The sequence below is a fragment of the Octopus bimaculoides genome, chromosome 11 (assembly GCF_046866305.1).
Source record: "Octopus bimaculoides isolate indiv1 chromosome 11, ASM4686630v1, whole genome shotgun sequence".
NCBI lineage: Eukaryota > Metazoa > Mollusca > Cephalopoda > Octopoda > Octopodidae > Octopus > Octopus bimaculoides.
Genome location: NC_142938.1, coordinates 28,740,669 through 28,766,490, shown reverse-complemented (window position 1 = coordinate 28,766,490; position 25,822 = coordinate 28,740,669). Strand labels below are relative to the sequence as shown.

Below are 25,822 nucleotides of genomic sequence, written 5' to 3'. Positions count from 1 at the left end.
CTTGACAATCTTATCAAATACCTTAACAAAATGAAAATATATACAGTCAGTGTCATTTCCTCTCAAGAGATTATTAAGAATAGTGTTATGGTGCTGTAATAGTTGTGAAAGGCAACTTTGTCCAGTCTAAAAACCTTGCTGTATGTCATCTACGAGATTGTTTTCCTCAAGTTATGTAATAATTCTATTTTGGTCAATGCATTTGATAATTTTAAATGTGTGAGATGTGAGAGAAATAAGACTGTAATTTTTAGCTTCAGCTCTGCTACCTTCCTTTGTGTATCGGTGCCACTATTGTGTCTTTCAGTAGTTCTGGAAATCCACCGGTATCTAGCGACTTTTGAAATAGCATCCTTAATGGTTTCACGAGACTGTTTTTGCACGTTTTTAGCAGTATGGCTAGGAGACCATCTGGTTCAGATATGGGGTTTCAATCTAGGTCATTTGCTGTAAGTATATCATCTTCTATCATGTCATTAATTTTTAGATGTGTTTCTACAAGTGGGTTCTAGGTAGGATGTCAAAGAATTCATTTGGCTCATACATTATTTTGTTAATTATAGGTTGGAAAAATGCACTATCATAATGTCAACTCAAGAATGTGCATATTTTTGATGAATCATTTGCATATGATCTGTTTCGATCCAGTAGATAGCCAATCTGGTTATATGTAGCTGATTTTTGTTTAGAAAAGTGGAAAAAAAACTTAGAAATAGATTTTATATTTTATACTGCTCGTTGTTCCCTTAACGAAATTTCTTTTTCATGAGATAGTTTTAGGCCTAGTTCAATATTCTTTTTTGTTTTTTTCTCAATCTCAACTGTTAAGAGAGTTTAGTTTCTTGTTACTTTGTTGGTTTGGTTCTGTTACACATTAGTATCTGTTTATCTCACGGAATCAAGTGCTTGCAGGAATAAATGTGTTTATGTTGGTCATGCTTTCAACAGATCCTGATTAACTCTTCGTACAGAAACTTCATTCCCATGTTAACATTGGAGTTCCCAATATGCAGAGACCAGTTTGTTTCGAGGATTTCAGTTTTGATTTCCTTCCACTTGGCCTTCCTGAAAATCAAGTTTATGTGGAGTGAGTTGTTTGATGTCATTTGTGTGTCTTGCCCTCATTGATACTTGTATAATGTTATGGTCGGAAATAGCTGTGGAAATGACCAGAACATTGTGAATGAAGTCTGTATTGGTGGTAAAGACTAGGTTGAGTATGTTATTTCCCCTAGTTGGACAGGTAATGATTTATTGTATGAGGAAGTATTTAGTGGTATCGAGAAAAGCACTCATATCTCTCCTGGTCAGTTGTTTAATTTCAGGTTGGATATAGCCCTCAGGTCAGCTGAGACTAAGAAAATTAAAGACCCCTGCTCAAAGTACATTGGCCTGTAGGTTAGCCTCTTTGAAGTGATCTCCATGGTAGGCTGCATCAGGAAGACAGTAGGTAATGCTTATGATCAAATTGAGATCAACCACATGCATTATTAATATATCACACACTGTGTTGGAGTGGAAGAGGAGGACATTTGTTGCTAGGTCTTCTTCACTTTGTTTCTGTATTCTGTAGTTAGTTCTGAGTAGTATATAACCTGACATATGTACTTCCACATCCAATATGCCAGGAGTCAGGTGCATTTCACTTTGTGCTACACATTGTCTTTTCTTGCCGTGCAAGATCTCTAAGATATGATACTTTTGTTTGATTTGTGAAGTGTGAAAGACCTTGCACATTTGACATTATTATTGAGTTGAGATTGTGGGTTAATGAAAGCAATGGTGTGGTTGTGTACTGGGGTAGTAGCATTGGCTGGTGCTGCATGGGAACTAGAAGTTTTTTTTAATGTCTTTTGCCAGATTCATCATCGCTAAAAAAAGAATTTTCTTGTTTTGAGAGGTGTAGTTGTCTGGAGTTGGTATGGTTGCACTGTTGATTTTACTATTGTACCCAGTAGATACCTGCATGACTTTGGGTTTCGACGAAAGTCTGCACCAATACTGCCTTGTAAGGGATGTTTCTACAGTGGATTTGATGGTAGTTTGATGTTATTCTTTTAGTAGTGCATCGAGTCCCTGGAAGATGAGTGAAGAGACAGTCACACATCAGAAACAACCTTTTGTGTTGGGGATAGCAACAGATTTTAGGATTTCGGGTTACATGTGTAGAAGCTATTAAGTGTTGTTTAGCATTTAGTGGTGGTGGTAATGGTGTTGTAAGATGTGTGGTTTGATGTTGGCTAGTGTTGCCTGTATGAATGGTGCATCCTGTCCCAGGTAAATGGTGAAGTTACAGTCACTGCACATGCATAATCTGTCATGTTGAGAATAGTGACATATTTGGGGGTTTTGTGTGTTCATAATTTTCTTTTATTTACAATTGGCAGATTTAGCATGGAGGTATCAGGTATACATTCAGATTGACATGGACAGTGGGGGAAGAAAGGAGTGATTCTTCTCTAATTGGAGCAGCAGTAGTGGTAATGGTAGTACAGTAGAATAGGATGACGATGGTGATGATGGATCTCTTGCATTATTCTGAGAAAAATTTCAGTGGCTTGACTGCAGAGAAGAGCTAGAGACTGTGTTGTTTAGTAGGTCAATAAGTATTCTAGTATTGATGAATAACTTCCAATGCTGATCTTGTTGTTACTATTGTTTAGTTGTGGTAAGGGTAATAGCAGTAGAACATGATGGCAATGATGATGATGATGGACCCAATTTTGGTATTCAGAGGAAATGGATAGCTACATTGTGAAGGGCTCTTGATTGTGGAATTTAATAGGTCTTCAATTGTTCTAGTATTGAAGATTGACTTCCAATGCTGATCTTGTTGTGGCTATTGTTTAGTTGTGGTAAGGGCAGTAGTAGATCAAAATAACACTGATGATGATGGATCACTTGTGGTATTCCAAGGAAATGAGGAAGTGGACAGCTGAACTGTGAAGGACTCTTGACTGTGGAGTTGAGTGTTCAGCAGAGTGGGTGTGGCTGTTGTTGCATATATATATATATATATATATATATATATATATATATATATATATATATATATATATACACATACATACATATATAGGTAAATATATTTATAATTTTAATTTTTATGTAGTGGATACTTTAGTTCAGTAATATATCTTTCTAGGGATTTGGGGGAGATTTTCTTTTTATTTATTTTAGTTCTTATTTTGTGAAGAAACCTAACTTCAACTTCTTACACATCAATTTTTAAACAATATTTTCTAAGCCTGAGAAAGGTATGTAGGGGGTGCAATATTGAATTTTGCACTCCCCACAAAATTTTTTGGGGTGGGGTGCAAGTGCACCCCCCTGCACCCCCTGTTCCTCTGACTGCAATAGCAAATTTGAAAGATTATTTTTTTATCACAGAATTTAGCAGCTTATGGAAAACTGAGCAATATTTTACTCAATGGAAATTTTTGTGCTGAAGTGATCATGCAGTATCCAGAGCTTGATGAATTTTCTTTAAAGAATGAAATACATTTTTATAGAAATCACCACAGTGGACCATCTCTCAAGAATCATCATAAAATATTCAGTGAAATGCAATGAGAAGTCCGTCACATGTTTCCAAATGTTGAGCAATTGCTCAGGTTACTTTTAGTGTTTCCAACCAGTTCCTGTGAAGCTAAAATATCTTTTAGCTCTCTGTGGACACTCAAAACTTGACTGCAATCGACCATGACTCAGCAAAGGCTGAATCATACTCTACTTTGCCACATTTGTAGAGATGTTTTGAAAAAGATTAGTTGCGAAGAAGTTGCTAAATTAATTCATTGATAGCTATGATGCAAGATATGATACATTTGGAAAGTTCTAACAGACAATAAATTTACTTCATATTTTTTATTCAAACATCTGTTTTATTTTTTGTTTATTTAATATAAATTTTTTGAAGCTTATTATTTTTATATCTGAACTTCATTTGAGTATATAAAATTTAATTAGCATAAAATTTTCCTTATTGACAGGGTCTGGGAAAGGCACCATAAGCAATATTAACATGCTCCTTTAAAAATCAACAAATGTTGGTTTGTTCCCCTCACATTTTTAAGGCAATTGAGGCCCCTGTGTAAATTGAAAGGTGAAGTGTACCAGAGATGTGTTCTTTTCTGTTTTTACTTCTTTTCAAGGGACTGGTTTAATTAGGGATCTATTTTACTTCTTCCATATTAAAACTTCTTCTTCTAAGGACTTCATTGCAGTGTACAGAGATTTCATTGAAAACTTGTTCTTTTGAAGATATTGGGATAGCTTTAACCCCTTCCCAGATGAATTATTTCCCAGCATGTGTTTTATTTTGAATCGAATTCTTTTTTTACTTAGAATGTACACTTTCTGTTGTTTATTATTGCTGAAAACATTCTTCTATTTAATATTGTATGTTATTAGATGATACACAATAAAAACCCATTCAGGTAATCATGAAACATCACATTTTTTTTTTAATACATATATTTTCTGATTATAACTAAAAGAAAGCAGAAAAAGGAGTAAAAAATAATAAGAGAGTAAACATACTTTATTTGCAATAAACAGGCATTATTTATTTGGTGTGGTAACATGGTATGGAAACATGGTGTTACACATAAGAAAACATTACAGATTAGATACAAATATTAAAAGTGTTTATGAATTTTTATTCTGCTACTGTCTCATTTCATTGCACAAATTTTGCATTGTCTTGTTGAAATATTTCTTCATTTCAGTTAGAGGAATATCCACAGGAAAATATCCAGGAAAAAATAAATAGGATAGGGAAATGTCAAAGGTCTTCTAACTTTTGGATATGAAATATGCAGATGGTATTTTGTGATAGTTTGTTCAATGAATTGCAGAATTAATAACAACTGTAGTGAGTGAGCTGTATATCCATGCATGCTCTCTCTGAGTGTTGAGCAGAAACTAACAAAAAAAGTTCTGTTAGTGCTCATCACATTTGGCTATCAGGCTTAGAAAGTTTATTAGGCAATTTATGTGTGTGAGAATGATTCAGAAAGGCTGGAAGACTATGTAATTACATCATGTTGTTAGTCCATTATATATTTTTAGGAAATATTTTTGTGTCTTTCACAAAGAATAGCAATATCAAACTTATTTATTCACACTATTTTAAATTTATCATTCATCATCTTATAGCTTCAAGATTTTAGTGATGTGATTGTTTATTTTTAGAATGTCATTGTTGAGTATTTGTGAGAAGCCAGATCTGTCTGCTCTGAATATTAAACAGGTAGAATATTTGGGCTGGCTATGGCTGGTTTAAATGCTAACAGGTTAAAGAAATATTCTTAACTAAGCTGTAGTGAAACTACCTCTCTCACGTTTATATATAAACAAATGTGAGCGTAGCAGAAAACAACTCTTTCCCTGTCATTACCTGACTGACTATTATTTGAGCGGCAACTGTCTCCACTCCTGTTCGCGCCAGGACGCAAACCGACCAACCGTAGCCACTAATAAGGTCACGTGATAGAGTGTTTTTCTAATGCTCTCTGGAGCCCCTATTTTCCTATAAATAGCCTAAATTATCCGCGGCAATTCGTCGCGGCTCAGATCCTCACAGATCTGGTCATGGACCACACACACAACACAGCACCAACCAACCAGCCAGTTCCAGCGACGACATCACCAGCATCGTTCAACTTCCCCAGCGTCAACACGACTCTACGTACACAAGCTACCAAACAGCCACTGCAGCTTCTCGACCCTGTTTGTGTGAATTGTTCACCACGAAATTAACAGCCAGAACTCAACCTGCGAAGAACATCTGTATCAAGTAGCCCGGCCCGGCATAGAAGCCCCAACTTCACGACAATTGACTTAGCTCTGCCTAACGCCTCAACCTCTTACATACAGATTAGCAATACTACTGTGTACCTTAACAGAACTGGTATATTTCCTTATCCGTGTTACTGACTCTTATCTATACTCTGTAACTCTTACATACACATACATACATTTGTATACACACTCTTCTGTTTACATGACGGCCTGTCTTATATCGTGTTTTATTATGTTGCATTCACTCACACACAGACATACAATTTAATGCTCCAATAAATCTTACTGTTATTCATCTTTATCGGTTGCGTTCCTATCTTGTCCTTCCTGGCAAACTTCTTAGTTCTCTATGTTATAGTATTATAACATATTTTATATTTTGTGTCGACCATGCAACACATTAAAAGGAGCCTGTTTTCCATTCGTCACCATTTCTTCTTTTGGTTCGCACGGTCGTTCTTACAAAGCAATTAATTATTCTTTTTGATTGAAGGATTTCTGGATGTAATGTAGCTTTTTATTCTTTTAATTTTGCAATCAGTATATGTAAAATAATTTAACCTTAGAGTAAATGTCTAGGAAATTAACAAAATCTCGACAGGCCTCTACTGTAAATGCAGAATCAGAGACTCTTAAAAAATTGATATTGCAAGCTGTGGAATTAAGTGCCTACATACATGAGTATTAATACTTATACACACACACACATGCATATATATGCATGTGTATATCTGGGCATACACCCATATATACATAGGTATAAAGCGACACAGACAGATACACACACATACATGCACGCTCTCACATAGAGACACACTCATACATACCCTGACATGCATACATGAGCATTCACACACATGTACACATACATACACACCCACATATGCATACACATTTGTACACATACTCACGCACACACACACACACACACACGCACATGCCTCTCTCCCCACGTACACACACACAAACGCGCTCACTTTCTCACACACAAGCTTGAATAGGGAGTCAGAGGTCAGGCAGTAAGTATCACAGAAGGTATTTATTATCTCTCAGCTGCTGATAACATCATGATTGAATGTAATTTTTGACCACACTCCACCTTCCTTAACACCTGACTAATAATCACACCTTCTCTAATGAACACATTAACACTATTACAAACAACGAAGTGCTACAGCATGCTGTGACTGTCTCTCTTTGAAAAACAGTTTTTGTTTCTCTATCCAAGGCTGCGATACCATCAAAGTCCACCTTGGTCCAGTCAGTACACTTGACTCATTCTTCTATTCCCATGACTATGATGTGTCACCTCTCAATACTCCTACTTATACAATGTTTCCAATCTAGGTAACTGACGTCAACAATTAACTGTTTGCAGCAGGATCTAAAACTGGAGTTTAAATCTCAGTGTTTATAATAGTACAAGTAATGAGAAATGAAGGCAGATGGGCTGAATGCATATGTATCTATCGACATTTCAGTTGTTTTGAAATGTTTAGGGATTTCTAAAGAGAACTGATTTTGGTAAAAAAAAAAAGAAAAAATTAAGGAACAATTGAAAGTAAAGTTGACATATATTTGTTCACTAGTTTAAATTTCAATATTGACCAACCCATATCAACTATATATGTGTATATGTATATATATATATATATATATATATATATATATATATATATATATATATATATATATATATATATATATATATATACCCACACAAATGCAAATACATTTATATTTAACACACACACACAACGTCATACAGCTGCTATCAGGGGAAGATAAACATTAATTGTTGTTGTTGATGATGATGATGATACATACATACATGCATGCATACATACATATGTATGCATGTATACATATATGTGTGTGTATATATACAAAATATGTAATATAATATATATCATAATATATATAATGTAATATAATATATATATAAATATATATGTATTCTTTTATTCTTTTACTTGTCTTAGTCATTTAACTGTGGCCATGCTGGAGCACTGCTTTTAGTTGAACAAATCGACCCCAGGACTTATTCTTTGTAAACCTAGTACTTATTCTATCAGTCTCTTTTGCTGAACTGCTAAGTTACAGGGACATAAACACACCAACATCGGTTGTCAAACGATGTTGGGGGACAAACACAGACACACAAACATATACACACACATACCTATATATATATATATATATATATATATATATATATATATATATATATATATATATATATATATATATATAAATGAATACCAAAAATGTGATAAGAATGCAAGACATCCAGACAGACGATACAGAAAAACAAGGATGGGTCATTCGGAGTTTTCTTTCTTCAGTTGAGTTCCACATTGTCTTTGCAATTTCAGCTGGTCATACTCGAGATTGCTCCAATCTGGCCAGCTCCAAGGAAAAACTAAACTAAGAGCACTAGATTCCTTGGAAGAAAGCAGCGAATGTATACGAAAGCAAGGAGGAAAAAAACGGAGAAATGGTACACAAATACAAATGCAAATAATAGGACATAACAACAGGTGTCTTTCGACTAAGGACGAATTAAATTAAGCTGGTGTGTGTGGAAGTGAAGCCTTACGGCAGGGACATATTAACTGCTTTCTTCCAAGGAATCTAGTGCTCTTAGCTTAGTTTTTCTTTGGGGCTAGCCAGATTGGAACAATCTTGAGTATAACTAGCCAAAATTGCAAAGATAATCTGGAACTCAACTGAAGAAAGAAAACTCCGAATGACCCATCCTTTTTTTTTTTGTATCGTCTGTCTGGATGTTTTGTGTTCTTGTCCCATTTTTAGTATTCCTTTTTATATAGATATAGTGGCATACGTACACTTTGGTATCTTATATATATATATATATATATATATATATATATATATGCAATAGGCTTCTTTCAGTTTCTATCTAGCAAATTCACTCACAAGGCTTTGGTCAGCTCGAGGCATGCAGTGGGACTGAACCTTGAACCATGTGGTTAGGAAGCAAGCTTCTTATCACACAGCCACTCCTGCACCTATATGTATAAGATATATAATATAATACAGTATGATATAATATAATATATTTATATATACAAAATATATGTGTGTGTGTGTGTGTGATCATCATCATCATCATCACCATCATCATTCAATGTCTTTATTCCATGCTGGCATGGGTTGAACAGTGGTGCACAACAGTCTAAAGTGTAGGTATAAACTCCATATACTGTATGCAATGTAAGCTATGGACATGCAAGAGATGTAGTGGAATCACAAGCAAACTAATAGAGAACATAAGCTTATGTTCTCTGCTCGTTTGCTTGTGATGCCACTACATCTCTTGCATGTCCATAGCTTACATTGGGTACAGTATATGGAACTTATACCTACTCTTTTCAATATATTGAGTAAAACCATTTCCCTGAAGGTACCAAGGTCCTGCCTCCTTTCCTACCTACTAAAATCTTTGTCTTTATTTTATTTAAGTTTACCTTAAGGCCTTTCAAATATAATCTTAGCATCCATACTCAGAATTTCCTCTGTAATTCTTCTACAGATCCAGTTATAAGAAGTAGATCATCAATATACAGGAGTTCCCATGGATTTCTAGTTTTAAAATCCTCTGTGACGGACTGTTGATCTATGATGACTTACAGGGAACTGAAAGCTGTGCCTCAACTTTCACACAAAATTTATCACTGAAATCATTGTTGATACTCACTTTACTGCATCTTTGTACATGGCTTATACAGCTCTCACAAGCCATTTATCAATGCCTTGTTTTCTTAATGTGGTAATCTGTCAGATGCTTTCTCCAAGTCAATGAAAGCAATAAATAATGGTTTGCCAAGTATTTCTCCTGCAGAAGCCTCACTAGGAAGATTGCATCTGTTTTTTCATATATATATATATATATATATATATGCATACACATCTACACACACATATATACATACATATATACATGTATCTACACACACAGACACATATCATCATCATCATCATCATCCTCCTCCTCCTCCTCCTCATCGTCATCATCTAGAATTCCATGTTCGATGGTTGTCAAATTGTCTAAGCTGTGTCAATATGGAACATGAACATTATATTATGTTGATGATTTATATGTTTATGTATTCACACACACACACACACACACATATATGTAAAAATGGAATTTTCATTTCAGGATGAAAATAGAAAATCAGAATTCAAAAGGATGTGTAAACAACAAATGTCATAACAAACATTTGCGGAAGGAAATTCAAGACAAAGTCCGCAGCTACGCGAGAAATCCAGTTGCAGAGAATAAAATTCCATCTTACATGTGAGTTACTTCTTAGTATCCATTGTAGTTGCTGATTTTAGCCCAAGGCAGCATTGATTATGCTGACTTATGATCTAAGATACTCCATCCAGGTCTCTTGCAGGTTAGGATATCTAGAAATTCATCATTATCCAACATATCCTTCCTTTTTTAAAGACAGTAGTGTATGATAGGAGGGAAATTTGGTTTCTATTTCTATCACGTGAAACAGTTGCAAAGAGGTTCTCTTGTTGATTTGCAGTTATTTTCTGTTGTTTTTTGTTGTTTGCTACTGTCTTCGTTATTGCTGTTTACTGTTAGGTCAGTCAGCTCTCATCAAGCAGTCATGAGCTGCCTTTAATTCAGACATAATAATCTACCTAGGATTATTTATGCAACTTGTTCTCTCTTTATTTCTTGTGAAATGACTTGAGTGGGATTCAGTTGCTGTTTCTAACAAGTTGTATCTCCTTTGTCAACCCAGTTTGTTGTTATGATCTTGAACACAATAATACTATGTGTGTGCATGTGTGTGTATATATATATGTATATTTATCAAAGTGTACAGTATCATATATTCATTATGGCAATCTTACCAATTGGTTTTGCACTAGGCATTCAACAGAGTGTTAGGTAACAGTCAAATTATGTAACCTTGCGCTCATTAGTGGTAGCTGTTATGGAATGAAATATGACTACCTCTGATGAGTGCAGAGTTACATAATCAGACTGTTACCTAACACTACATTGAATCCTTAGCCCGAAATTGATTGGTAAGATTGGCTGTAATGGATATATAATACTGTACATTTTAACTAATATACCCACTCTACTGACAGAGATATGAATGCATTTTTTCCTGACTTATAGACTCTTAGATGACTTACACACACACACACATACATACATATAATACATATATATATATATCATCATCATCATCGTTTAACGTCTGCTTTCCATGCTAGCATGGGTTGGACGATTTGACTGAGGACTGGTGAACCAGATGGCTACACCAGGCTCTAATCTGATTTGGCAGAGTTTCTACAGCTGGATGCCCTTCCTAACGCCAACCACTCCAAGAGTGTAGTGGGTGCTTTTACGTGCCACCGGCACGAAGGCCAGTCAGGTGGTACTAGCAACGGCCATGCTCAAAATGGTATATTTTACGTGCCACTTGCACAGGAGCCAGTCCAGTGGCACTGGCAACGGTCTCGCTCGAATGTCTTTACACATGCCACCGGCACAAGTGCCAGGAAGACGACGCTGGGCACAGGTGCCATCACGATTTCACTTTCGCTTGCCCCAACAGGTCTTCACAAGCTGAGTTTCGTGTCCAATGAAGGAGACGACATTGGCATGGGTGCCAGTTGTCGAATTTAGTTCGATTTTGATTTCACTTGCCTCAACAGGCCTTCACGAGTGGAGTTTAGTGTCCAATGAAGGAAAGGTATGCATAAGTAGGCTGGCTACACCCCTGGCAGAGGCCTTGAATTTAGGTCTCACTTGACTTGCCAGGTCTTCTCATGCACAGCATATTTCAAAAGGTCTTGGTCAGAAGTCATCGCCTCGGTGAGGCCCAATGTTCGAAGGTCGTGCCTCAACACCTCATCCCAGGACTTCCTGGGCCTACCTCTTCCACAGGTTCCCTCAACTGCTAGGGTGTGGCACTTTTTCACACACACACACACACACACACACACACACACACACACACACACACAGATATACATATATATATATATATATATATATATATATATATATATAATCAAACAATAAGCAACACGGATTTCAAAAGTGATTGCAGTACGCACGTTTCATGCTACTTCAGTTTATTTAAGTAATGTGAGCATTACCTTAAATGCAATATGAAGAGCAATCTTCAGCTGCACGAAAATGTAGAAAAAAGACATATTATAAATGTGGCAACATATTAAATCCAAGTGGGAGAGAGCATACATAAAATCCACATGTGAGGACCCCGCTATGTCAAGATGGACTTATATATTCTTCCTCACATGTGGATTTTATGTATGCTCTCTCCCACTTGGATTTAATATGTTGCCACATTTATAATATGTCTTTTTTCTACATTTTCGTACAGCTGAAGATTGCTCTTCATATTGCATTTAAGGTAATGCTCACATTACTTAAATAAATTGAAGTAGCATGAAACGTGCGTACTGCAATCACTTTTGAAATCCGTGTTGCTTATTGTTTGATTTTAATCACCCATCCTTTTGGGATGCGATATTCGGGTGCCTTCGCATAAGTACCATATTCAAGCCTTGAATCTATATATATATATAAATATAAAATATATATAAAATATATATATATATGTGTGTGTATATATATATATATATATATATATATATATATATATATATATATATATATATATTTATATATATATATATATATATATATATATATATATATATATATATATATATATATATATTTATATATATATATATATATATATATATATATGTTCGTCAAAGTATAGTATCTTAGATCCATTGCAATTAATCTTATCAATTTGTTTCACACTGGATATTAAGTGGCCAAACGTTTATTCAAAAACTGTGTTCATTGAAGATGGCAGATATGAGAAAATAGTGACTGCTCTCTCTTTTTATCCCAACTCACCATTGATCATGCTAACTTAGAGTTAATGAAAGAGAAAAAGAGAGAGAGTATCAAACGTGTAGGTGCAATGAATTTTGTTTAGGATAATAACATGCAGTTATAGTTGCTATGTCTGTTTGTTAGCTAAATTAGAGACATCTGCTGCAAATTATATTTTTTCCAGCTAGAGTGATCATGATTATAATGGTTAATCATTTAACCATTAGACATCTGTCACCTATTTCAAACAGCACTACTTTATCACCTTATTAATCCTCCTGCTTGATTTAAAAACAGCATTGAAAAACAATTGGAAAATGTCTATGAAAACTATGTTGACAGTTTCAGAAATTTAACAGTGGCCTGTCTGTGTTAGCAGTATAGGGGAATGATACCTCTATGCAAGTGTAGAGACTTCATGTGTTGTGGAATGGTCTTCACTGACATTATCTTATTATAATGTTGTAAGCTTACACAGTTTTATATCAAGTTGTCCTGTATGCAATTAGAGGTTGCTATGGTTGCTGTCTCATGATTGTAATGAAGGATGAGAATTTATTTGCTCGCTGAAGATGAAGAAGAGGAGAGGAGGACAGGGTAGGTAAAGGAAAAGACAAGGGAAGAAAAAGAAGGAAGAGAGAAGAAGAGGGGAAAGAGGAGAGGAAGGACAGGGAAGGAAGAGGCTGAGGGAAATGAAAGAAGAGGTGGGAGGAAGACAGAAGAAGAGGGAAAAGGGGACAGGAAGGAATGAAGGGGGTGAGGGGAGGAGGGGGAGCTGGCCAGCATTTATAGATTGTTGTTGTTATTTACAACAATACTCTGATTCATTAAACTGACCAATGATCAAAGACGGTCTTAGGGTGACCATCTTATTTTTTCCTTTCTTCAGGCACAGCATTATCTCTGATTGCATTATCTAATGAGTTTTCCTTGTGTTTTTTTTTTTTGAAGATAGCAAAGAACAGTCTGAGAGGAATTTGATGTCCTTGTTGGTCTGTGTATATTTATAGGATATGTTGTAGAACAGACATGGGACATGAGGTAACATAATAATTAAGTTGGCAGGGTTAAGATCTTCTTAGATGGTTACAGGTCATTGGTTGATATGGATTGATTTATGTCGGAAAGGATTATTGTTTTTTTTTCTTTTCTCTTGTAAGTCTGATATTTATTCTATCAGTTTCTTTTGCTAAATCACTAAATTACAGGGATGTAAACAGACCAACACCAATTTCAAGCCATGGTGGTGGTGGTGGGACAAAAACAAGGACACACACACACACACATGACAGTCTTCCACACAGTTTACATTTACCAAGTGCACTCATAAGGTATTGATTGGTTGGCCTGGGGCTACAGTAGAAAACACTTGCCTAAGGTGACATGCAGTGGGACTGAACTCCAAATCACTTGGTTGCAAAGTGAGCTTAAGCAAACAGCCATGCCTGCACTTACTGAACTCAGTGTGTTAGCCGGGTGGTAAAATAGTGTTTTAGTATTGACTTTAAGAAAAGAAAGTGTTACATTGAGTAGTGGTTGTGGTGGTGGTGGTCGGGTTAGGTCAGAAGACATCAGTCAAGGGTGGTGGATTGGCGTTATTGTCCTTCTTTTGTCTACACCTCATCACTTGTGGATGTCAACTTGAACTCAGGAGCAACTTTCCTTCCAGGCTGTTAGATGACACTGTGCATGCCAATTCTGAGACAGGGCACAATTTTGTGTTCTGTATGAATTCATGGACATGTGTCATGTAGGTCTGACCTCCAAATTTGAACATCCACATTGGGGCTACAGAAAAAAAGTGCAGTGACATGTTGATCTGTTCAATGATCAACGAAGATATTGGTCTGCGAATTTTAGCCACCTTAGTTTTATTATCTGACTGACAGGCAGTAAAGATCCATGTAGATTCAGTGCAGGTGTGGCTGTGTGATAAGAAGCTTGCTTCCCAACTACATGGTTCCAGGTTCAGTTCCCTGTGTGACACCTTGGACAGATGTCTTCTACTATAGCCTCAGGTCATCCAAAGCCTTGTGAGTGGATTTGGTAGACTGTGTTTACATCACTATAACTTCATGGTTTGGTAAAAGAGACCAACAGAATTAGTACCAGGCTTTTAAAAAAATAAGTACTGGGGGGGGGGGGTCAATCCATTTGAGTAAAAATTCTCCAAGGCAGTGCCTTAGCATGGCCACAGTCTAATGACTCAAAGATGTAAATGGCATAAGAGGTGTTAAAAGCCTTGCACAGAAGTCAAATTTATGTGCTAATTTCTGCTACATGGGCTGTCATATGCACTCTACCATCACAGACGTTAACATTTGTAAGGCAATAACATGGTCAACATTTGACAAACTATGGACAATTTGGAAAGCATCACAACTGTCATGTGACCTAAAATTATGCCTGTTTTGTGCTACAGTACAATCCGTTTTGTTTAACATCTCTGAATACTGTTCTCTTACAGTGGAGGTATTGTTAGAGTGTTAGAGAGTCAGGATATGATATCTGGCAATATTTATTCTGAAAGAGCCATATTACTCTCAGCTCCAAGGCATCTACCTGAACAGCAGTAGTGAAATTTTTAATCCTTGCCCATATGAAAGGATGTACATCCTATCATACCTGTATGTCCCATCATGACTATAACTACCATCCCCGCCAACTTTAGCCCTCCCACCACCAATACCTGGGAATCTGGCTAAAATAGCAGACTTAATCCATCAAAAGGTTTAATACCAACACCTTGTACCTTGGGTACCTCTAGGGGAGCTCACCATGTTGTTGGTACTCAGGTCAGATCTCTAGTTTGAAGCTAACATCCTTTTTTCTTCCCCACTGTCTCAGGTACCTTGGAGAAAATAGAGGATTGGGGTGCTGCTATTTCTTTCATGACTGAATGGTAAAGATAAATAAATTACTCAATTAACAAATAAACAGGCAGGCAATTATGAGCCACTGAGGGCTGCCTCAACATGGTTGCTCAATGAGCTAGAAATAGCGTCAAAATTTCCCTCAAACGATACCCTGCTCTCTTCAAAAAGGAGTAAACTACATTGAATAATGTAATCCTGAAAAAAAAAAAAAAGTAAAAATGGATGGTCATGGATAGAATGCTTTTGATCATAGATTTGCTTAACCAGGACTGGCTTAGTACTAAACAACAACAACAACAACCATATAAATGACTAACAGTTTGACTTTTACAGCTAGGAAATCAAATCTCCTTTCCATGTTAAATGACTACTTTATTATAACATAATTAGAGACGCATTTGTGTGTCCTGCATTTTGACCTCTGACAACTATTTCAAACAACCCCTATCCATATACACACAAGAGTTCAGCTTTCCCTGCTACTTTTCCCTTTCAAATGCATCTCTGAGCTTGTGACAGTCTTATTTGCAAATTTTTGTAACTCCTCCTGCCGAGAAGGGTTTTATTTATTTAGTAATTTATAGGTTTGTTTACTTACTTGTTTGTATGGTTGTTTGTTTATATATTTTGGCACTAATTCCAAATTGGTGAAACAATTCATGAAAGTTGAATGATTTACGTGGAATTTCAAAATGACCTAATTTACATATATGTAATATTGTATGTATGTATGTATGTTTGTATGTATTTATGTATGTATGTATGTATGTATGTATGTAATGCATGCAGGCATGGTTTATGTAGTTAAGACGATGATGTCATAACCTAGTTACATTGTATGTTACATGTTATTCTCTGTATCTAGTTATGGTATTTATCATATACACCCTTTCTTCAACTAAAATTTTGTTGTAGTGTAACTTCATCAATATGTATAAAAGTAATATCTCGTATATATATGTAAACAACAAACGCACATACAATTATTGTGGGTATACACACACACACACACGCACACACACACATGTATATACATACATATATATCATCATCATCATCATCATCATCATCATCATTTAATGTCTGCTTTTCATGCTGGTATGAGTTGGATAATTTGACAGGAGCTGGTCAGCTGGAGAGCTGCCCAGGCTCCATATCTGTTTTTGCATGGTTTCTCCAGCTGGATGCCTTTCCTAATGCCAATCACTTTACAGAGTGTACTGGGTGTTCTTATGCAGCACCAGCACAGATGTTTTCATGTGGTACTGGCACAGTTGCTTTTTATATGGCATGGGCATGGATGCTTTTTATATAGCACTGGCATCCATGAGCCTGAAACATTAAGAATGCTTAGCTGAAGAGGGGATGCTGGAGACATGCCTGTATGCAAGGATGACCAAAAATATATTTAGCTTGACATGTCTTCTCAAGCACAACAAACTACCAGAAGTCTCAGTCCTCTAAGATCCTTTCTCACCACTCTGTCCCATGTCTTCTTGAGTCTACCCCTTCTTGATGCAACTGTCTCCATTCATATACATCACATGACTGTACTATTGCAGTCTTCTCTTTTGCACACTACATCTGATGCCCTGTATATCCAGTTTTTTTTTCTCAAATCACTTACACTCTGTTGTATATACACAACAACATTATCCTTCCAGTGGAACATACTGGCTTCATTTCTTTCAAGCCATCATATGTCCTCAGCAGTCACTGCCCATGTTTCACTTCCATGTAGCATAGCTGTTTGTACAGAGGCATCATACAATCTGTCTTTTGCTCTGAGGGAGAGGTCCTTTGTTACTAATAGAGGTAGTAGCTCTCTGAACTTTACCCAGTCTATTCTCATTCTAGCAGCTATGCTTTCAGAACAACCTCTACCATTGTTAACTTGCTCGCATAAATAACGGAAACTGTCTACTGTTTCTAAGGCTCCCCACTGACATTTGAGGAAATATGTATATATATATATAAATGTAATCACCATCGTCATTTTAATGTGCACTTTTCCATGCTTGCATGGGTCAGACAGAATTTGTCGAGATGAATTTTCTATGGCCAGATGCCCTTCCATGTCACCAGTGCTTGCCTGTTTCCAAGTAAAAGGTAATATTTCCCCATGACCAGACATCTTTTCATGGAAGAACGGAAATGAAGGTCACTGCTTGGATGACAGTGACACTCTTACAACTATTATGCAGTATCAAGACAGAGACAGTAACAAACAGACACACACTTACATATATACATATACCATCTACCAAATACATTCACTGGCTTTAGTCAGCCCGGGGCTATAATAGAAAACTTAATTTAAGATGCCATCTAGTGGAACTGAAATTGTAACCATGTGGTTGGGAAGTAAACTTTTTAACAACGCAGACAAACCTGCATCTACACACACACACACAGAGTCACACGCGCCCAAACATGCACACACACACACATTTGTATATATATATATATATATATATATATGTCAGTGAATGTATGTAAAAGTACAATATTTGTCAAAATGATGGTATTTATTTCTGTTTTCTGTTTAATAATTCTTAATTTTTTTTTGCTTCAAGCCTTGTTCCATTTTCTTCATGTATTATGTCTTGCCTTCATTCACTTATTTCTATTCTTTTAACTTTTGTTCACTATTCTCACTCACTTATTTGTATTCCTCCTGGGCAATCACTCTCTCTTCCCTCTCTTTCAAGATGTGTGTGTGTGTGTTTGTTTGTGTGTGTGTATACCCCTCCTCACTATTTTGTCTCAGTCAAAATCTGCCTCTGTCATTTCTCTTCATTTCTCTTCATTTCTCAGTCACACACACACACACACACACACACACACACACACACACACACACACACACACACACACACGGACATTCCCCCTTGCAGCAAAACCCTGATATCATTATCAATTCTATGTCTATCTCTTATTTTATCATATTACCTCTCTATTTATCCCTCTGAATTGTATAGTTTATTTTCTTTCCACTGTTTTTCTCTTACTTTATCTTTTTCCATCTCACTCATTTCCCTTCCCTACTCTATATTTCACTATTTGCTCATATGATTGCTTGTCTCACAAACTGGTAAGTACTTCTTTCTCTGCCTCTCCTATCCTGTCACTTTTCTACCTATTTATCTATCTAATTTATCTGCCATTATTATACTTCCCCCCTCTCTTTCTTTCTTTCTCCTCTCTCAGCACAGTCATTGCTTTCTCCTTCTAGTTTTACAAAAAGCGGAGCCACAATAAACTACTATCAATCTTCTACATACCTATTTATCTATCCAATTTATCTTTCTTTCTCTCTCATCTTTCTCCTCTCTTTGTACAATCATTGCTTTTTCAGTTTCACAGAAAGAAGGAATACAATAAGCAAACAATAAAATTGACATGTGACCTAGTATTTTATATATTAAGATATAATGTATATGAGTAAATAATACAAGCAAATGTAAGAAATTGACACCAAGCTGAATGTCTACAAGACTAGAAATTCCAGCATTGTTATATCGAATCCAACCTTGAAAATATATTTCATTTTGACAAATTTATACAAACTGCTTCTTGTACTGTCTGTAGTGCCTCATGGAATGATTGTATTAGAATCAGTACTATAATTATCTTATGTCAATTGGATGGAATCCAAAATGTTGTAATCAAAACAGACCAAATGAGCTAGCCAAATAGTCCACTGCATAGAAAAACAGGCCATGTGTATTGAAGTACAAGATTTATCATAGAGGGTTGGTAGGTCCTGGGTAAAATGAAAAGATACATAAATGCAAATATTGATGAAATAGAGATTTGCTTACTATTTCTAGCAGATCAAGCAACCACATGGAGGCTTTCTCTTTGACTCAAATATTTCTATGTTTTTTTTTCTACTTAATGTTGTGCTGTGGCCCATATCATTGCTCTTATGACTTATTGTAAAACATCTTACATCTTTTGTTTGTCTTAGACTGCAACCACACTGCAGCACTGCCTTGAAGGGTTTAGTCAAACAAATCAACTCCAGTACTTATTTTGTCAGTCTCTTTTGCCAAACTGTTAAATCACAGGGATGTAATGAAACCAAAAGAATTTTGTTTTGTGACTGTTTTGGAATTATATCCTGAGCTCTTGATTGGGAGCTGCAGCAGTATAACAATAGTTTAGTTTCATTGTAAGGTCAGTTGAGGACAGCTTGTTTAAAATGCAGAATAGCAATGCATATTGTTCTAATGTTTTACCATTATAATTGTGTAGAAAACAGCAACAGGATTACTTGAAGGAGCTTCAAGATATTTACCATCGTTTGAAGAATCGACCTCTACTGTTTGAACAAGTTGAAACAGTAAGTACCAACATTATCCTGATCATCATCATTGATGTCATCAGAGTAATCATCAGCATTGACATTGCCATCATGAGGTTATTGTTATCGACATCATCATTGTTGCCATCACTGCTATTATCATTATTATAGGATAATTAGCTGTTATTTTTTGTGCTAATTATTTCGGTCAGGAAATGGGACTCCAGCTGAAGAAAGAGAGAGAGAGAGGACTACACCAGTACTTGACTGGTGCTCACTATAGCTGGAAAGACTGGAAAAACATGATCAAAAACACAATGCATTGTCCTGTCTAGGAATCAAACCTGAAGCTTTATGATACTGAGTTTTACACCCTCACCACTACATTATGTACCTTCACTAGTCATATGTATAGCTGATTAAAATTTTTGAGAAAAAAAGCTATAATTAAGTGTTAATGATTGAGCTCTTTATTTTTGCCCATATTACTGGCATCTGTGTTGTGCTTTTTTATTAAAGTCTACTTCTACTACAACTCTCTTGAATTCAATAGAAAAATCAATTCCTCCAGTGGCATAGAAACATATTTGAGACTGTTTGCCATATCAATAACTGTATCGAGATGTTAACATTATTTATATCTATTTTTCAATTTTAGACAATTGTGTTAAAATATAGGTTTTCAACACATCAACTTCAATAATAACAGTATTAATAACAATGATGATGATTATGATGATGATGATAATGATGATGGTGGTGGTGGTGGTTGATGTTGTTCTTGTATATTGCCATTGGTAATATTGTGAATGTACATGACTTAGTGGTTAGGGCATTTGGCTCACAATCATAAGGTCGTGTGTTTGATTCCCTGTGGTGCATTGTGTCCTTGAGCAAGACATGTTATTTCATGTTGCTCCAATCATCTCAGCTGGAAAGAATGAGTAGTACTTGTAATTCAAAGAACCAGCCTTGTCACATTCTGTGTCACTTTGAATCTCCTTGACAATAATGTTAAGTGTACATGTGTCTGTGGAGTGCTCAGCCCTTGCACATTAATTTCACCAGTAGGCCATTCCATTGATTGGATCAGCTGGAACCTTTGTTGTCATAACTGATGGTGTGCCAGAGACTACGGCCATATGGGTAACACATGAGAAGACATAATAATAATAATAATAATAATAATAATAATAATAATAATAATAATAATAATAATAATCCTTTCTATTATAGGTACAAGGCCTGAAATTTTTGAGGAGTGGGATAGTCAATTACATTGACCCCTAGTACTTGACTGGTACTTATTTTATTGACCCCGAAAGGATGAAAGGCAAAGTGGGCCTCAACCATTATAATAATAATTCTTTCAAATTTTGGCACAAGGCCAGTAATTTTAGGAGAGGGAAGTCATTGATTACATTAACCCCAGAGCTTGGCTGGTATTTATCTTATCTAGCATGGAAGAATGAAAGGCAAAGCTAACCTCAGTGGAATTTGAACTTGGTACATAAATGCCAGAAGGAATACCATTTTGTCCAGGGTGCTAATGATTCTACCAGCTTATTGTCATAATAAAAATAATGATAATAATACTTTCTACCATAGGTACAATGCCTGAAATTTTGGGGGATAGGCATAGTTGATTACATTAACCCCAGTACTCAACTGGTGCTTATTTATCAAATCCCAAAAGGATGAAAGGCAAAGTTGACCTCGGCATACAGATGGATGAAATGCTATTAAGCAATTTTTCCAGCATGCTGACGATTCTGCCAGCTTGCCACCTTAATAATAATAATGATAGTGATAATAATAATAATAAGAAGAATACTAACAACAAAAAGATGATGATAATAATAATAATAATAATAATAATAATAATAATAATAATAATAATGATGATGATGTCTTTTATCCTTTTATCTAATTAGATTTTTTTCTTTAAACATCATGATAATAAAGTTATTGTTAATGATAATAATACTACTAATATTGAAAATTTATTTTATTGGAACAATACTACTAAATATAATATTAATACATATGTAAATCAAATTAATATTTTTGTTTCTTTTCTCTCTACCCACCTCCTAATTCAAACTATTTCAATATTGATTTATCATTGCTCACATGCTGTAGCCTAATCAATGGCTGTTAGCGCATGCATGGGTGGATGGGCGGGTGTGGTGTGTGGAGGGGCAAAGAATCCGAAGAAACTTGTTTTAACTGGAATCAGTAGAAAGATGAATATCGATGACATTGGAGGGGAGTGGAATGTGGTGGTGGTGGTGGTGGTGATGTGGGGGAGGTAATCTATAAAAAAATAAATAAATAAATTTTGGAGAGAAATTAAATTTTGTGTTAGAATTAGGTCTGTATACTTCAACTGAATGAATAAATAATATGTATTAGATTTCTCTGAACTGTAGATGGCCACCCAAGCAGAAACCACAGCTGTTAAACAAACTAGAACTTAGATTTTTCTTTTTATCTTTTGTTTCTTTTTTTCTTTGTTTCTTTTATACTTTTTTAAAAAATTTTGTTACAAAGTTCTGGTATTCAAGAGGTTAAAAAAAAAGTGTTTTGCAGCAGACAACCTCACCTAGTTGTTGCTTTTGTTATTGTTCCTGTTTTTGTTATTAGTGTTATTATCATTGTTGTTGTTCCTGTTATTGTTACTATTTTTGTTGTTGTCGTTGTTGCTGCTGCTGTTGCTTAACTCTGACTTTGTTTGGATTCAACCAATCTCTGACAAACAGTGTTCCAACAATGACCCTCCAGTCCTTTGTTTTTGTATATCAAGACTACACTGTCCAAAGTATCTGTTTTTTTATTTTAACCCTTTAGCATTTAATCTGGCCATATCTTGCCAAAATATTCTACTTGTTTAATGCTCAAATTAGCCAAATCTGGTCTCTCACACATACCCTACAATGTCATACTAAAAGTAAACAATCACATCAATGAAATCTCAAGGCTATGAGATAATGCGTAATTAATTCAAAGCAACATGGATAAATATTACATTTGACAAAATAATCTGTATGCTAAGGGGTTAAAATAGTAGGCTGTGACTTGAAGGAAATTTAGTTGCTATTTTTAAAAGGTAGATCACTAACAGAAGACAAACTCAGCTCGTGAATGAGGTACCATAGACAGGTGACTGTTTTTAGCCTCCATTTGCTAGGTTCATGGCCTGGTTCAGCGGTTCTCAACCAGAGTCCATATGACCTCTTGAAGTCCATAGAGTTCTGGGTGTCAATGCAAGCAAAATAATAAATTGGAGATCCACAGTAGTATTTTATGGGTCCATATAGACGTTTTGCTTTGGATGTATTTATTGCAAAAAACAGCTAAATTTCTTTCTCTAACGCTTTACATACTTCAACCTACATAAGTTAATGTGTGAAAAGCAAAATAAGAATTTTGGAAGAAGTATCTATAAAACTAGTTTTTACACATCAAATGGTTATGAGGCTCCACGAGAGTAAAAAAGTAGTCAAAGAGGTCCATAGGTAGAAAATGGTTGAGAATCATTGGCCTAGTCGGGCTCACAATCATAAGGCTGTGGTTTTGATTCCCAGGCTGAATGGTGTGTTCTGTTCTGGAGTAAAACATTTTATTTCATGTAGTTCCTCTCCACTCAGCTGGAAATGTGTACCAGCAACAGCTAGGGAGTTGGGTGGAGATTAACCCTATGAGGGACTGGTATCCCATTTAGTGGGTGGGTATTGAATATGCCATAGAAATTGAGACAATTTCTCGCTTAATGAGCCTAAGTCCTATTTACAGCTGGGTAGACTGGGCAGTAACAGTTACAATTGATTTCTCAAGACAATAAGGGAGTCTCTATATGGTCACTTAAACTGCTAGAAATAGCATCCAAATTTCCTTCAGATCACATCAAACTATCTTAAAAAAACAACGAACACATTAAATGAAATTGTTTGGTGGGGAAAATGGATTGTGATCATGGCTAGAATGATACTGATTTCAAATTTTGGCACAGGGTCAGAAATTTTGGGGAAGTGGGTATGTCATTTACAACTGGTACTTATTTTATCGACCTCAAAAGGATGAAAGGCAAAGTCGACCATACTAGAATTTGAAATGAGAATGTTAAGACAGACGAAATACTGCTAAGCATTTTGCCTAGCATGCTAACAATTCTACCTGCTTGCCACCTTATGGCTAAAATAATATTAATTGTAGGTCTGTTATGTTGCTCTTTGAAAATTAGTGAAGTACATGATTTTCTGTATACACCATCATGTGGTGGGTGTTAATTTGGATTGTAGTATGTTAGTTATTTAGGGAGCTTGGTGAAAAACTGCAGTGTTTGGTAGGGAATCCAGTGGCTTTAGGCAATATGGCAACCACTCCTCCTCCTCCTCCTCTACTAAGCACTTTGTCCAGTGTGTTAACAATTCTGCCAGCTGAGGCACAAGGCCTGAAATTTTGGTGGAAATGAGTAGTCAATTAGATTGACTCTAGCACACCACTGGTACTTTTTTCATTGACCATGAAAGGATGAAAGGCAAATTTGAACTCAGAATGTAAAGATGGATGAAATGCTGCTAAGCATTTAGTCCAGCATGCTAGTGATTCTGCCAGCTTGCCATTTTAGTAGTAGTAATAGTAGTAACGATAATAATAATTTCAAATTTTGGCACAGGAAATGGGTAAGTTTGGTTATATCAACTGCAGTGCTCAATTTATTTTATCAACCCTGAAGGATGTAAAGCAAAGCTGACCTTGGCGGAATTTGAGCTCAAATATAAAGATGGATCAAAAGCTGCTATGCATTTTGTCCAACATTTTAATGATTCTATCAGCTTACCACTTAGAAGACCCGATTTAGTAGTAGTAGACAAAAAAAAAAGTACCAGATAACTGATTTTACAGTCCCAAATGATGAGAAAGTCAATATGAAAGGTATAGAGAAAATAGTACCAGGACATAGATATTGAATTACAGAGGCCATGGAAAGTGTGGGTAAAATGTATCCTTGTACTTATAGATGCATTGGGAACTATCCCTAAAGATTTGAACAGAAAACATTATTACAGAAAACATTATTCTGCACCTCCAGAAAACATTATTACTAGGGACCGCTAGAATACTTAGGAAGATTCTTGGCATCTAAGGTTACTTGTTGTAGGCCAATGTTAGGAATTCTTCTTTGTTGTGCAAATATAAAATAACAATAACAATTTTCAATGTAACTTATGAATTTTGCTATTTTCTTCTCATTTTTCAGAAAAATGCTAAGAATAAAGCTGAACAGAAGTTTTACAACACATTAAAAGAGTATGGTATAGATAAGAATGACATTGATGTGGATCGGAAAGAGAGAACCAAATACAGGACATTATCACCTGACTTAGAAGACAAGGGTTTCCGTTCTGAAGGGGACACAACAAAATATACTAGATGTCCTGCACATGGTAATTCTGTTGCACAATATGAAGACTTCCTGAAGCATCACTGTGTAAATGAGGAACATGACAGTGCGAACAGATATTTGGAAGATGGACATCATAGTGATTTTTGTCACCGACATCTATCTGATTCCAGTTCTCAAGGTACAATTTCAAAAAAGAACAATGAGAGAGCATGTAGTTGGTCAACTGATATGCTAGAAACGGCACCTAAATCTCTATCAAATCACACTGTACCATCCTAAAAAGGAGGAAGGAGACATTAGATAATGTAGTCTATTAATGTAGTCTTTTAATTGTTTCAGCCATTTGACTACAACCATTTGGGGCACTGTCTTGAAAGGTTTTTTTGTGAAACAAATCAACACCAGTACTTATGAAGTCTGGTACTTATTCTATTGGTCTCTTTTGTTGAAACACTAAGTTATTGAGACGTAAACAAACCAGC

At 35.7% G+C, this 25,822-nt stretch overlaps 1 protein-coding gene across 1 annotated transcript in view; it reads left to right on the top strand.

The window, feature by feature from the left end:
- LOC106874263 (protein FAM161B) overlaps positions 1–25,822 on the top strand; it is an 81,152-nt gene that overhangs the window by 37,492 nt on the left and 17,838 nt on the right. The window contains exons 3-5 of the mRNA XM_014921923.3: positions 9,992–10,129; positions 19,882–19,969; positions 25,194–25,518. Of these exons, the coding sequence (XP_014777409.1) occupies positions 9,992–10,129; positions 19,882–19,969; positions 25,194–25,518 (551 nt within the window). The remainder of the gene's footprint in view (positions 1–9,991; positions 10,130–19,881; positions 19,970–25,193; positions 25,519–25,822) is intronic.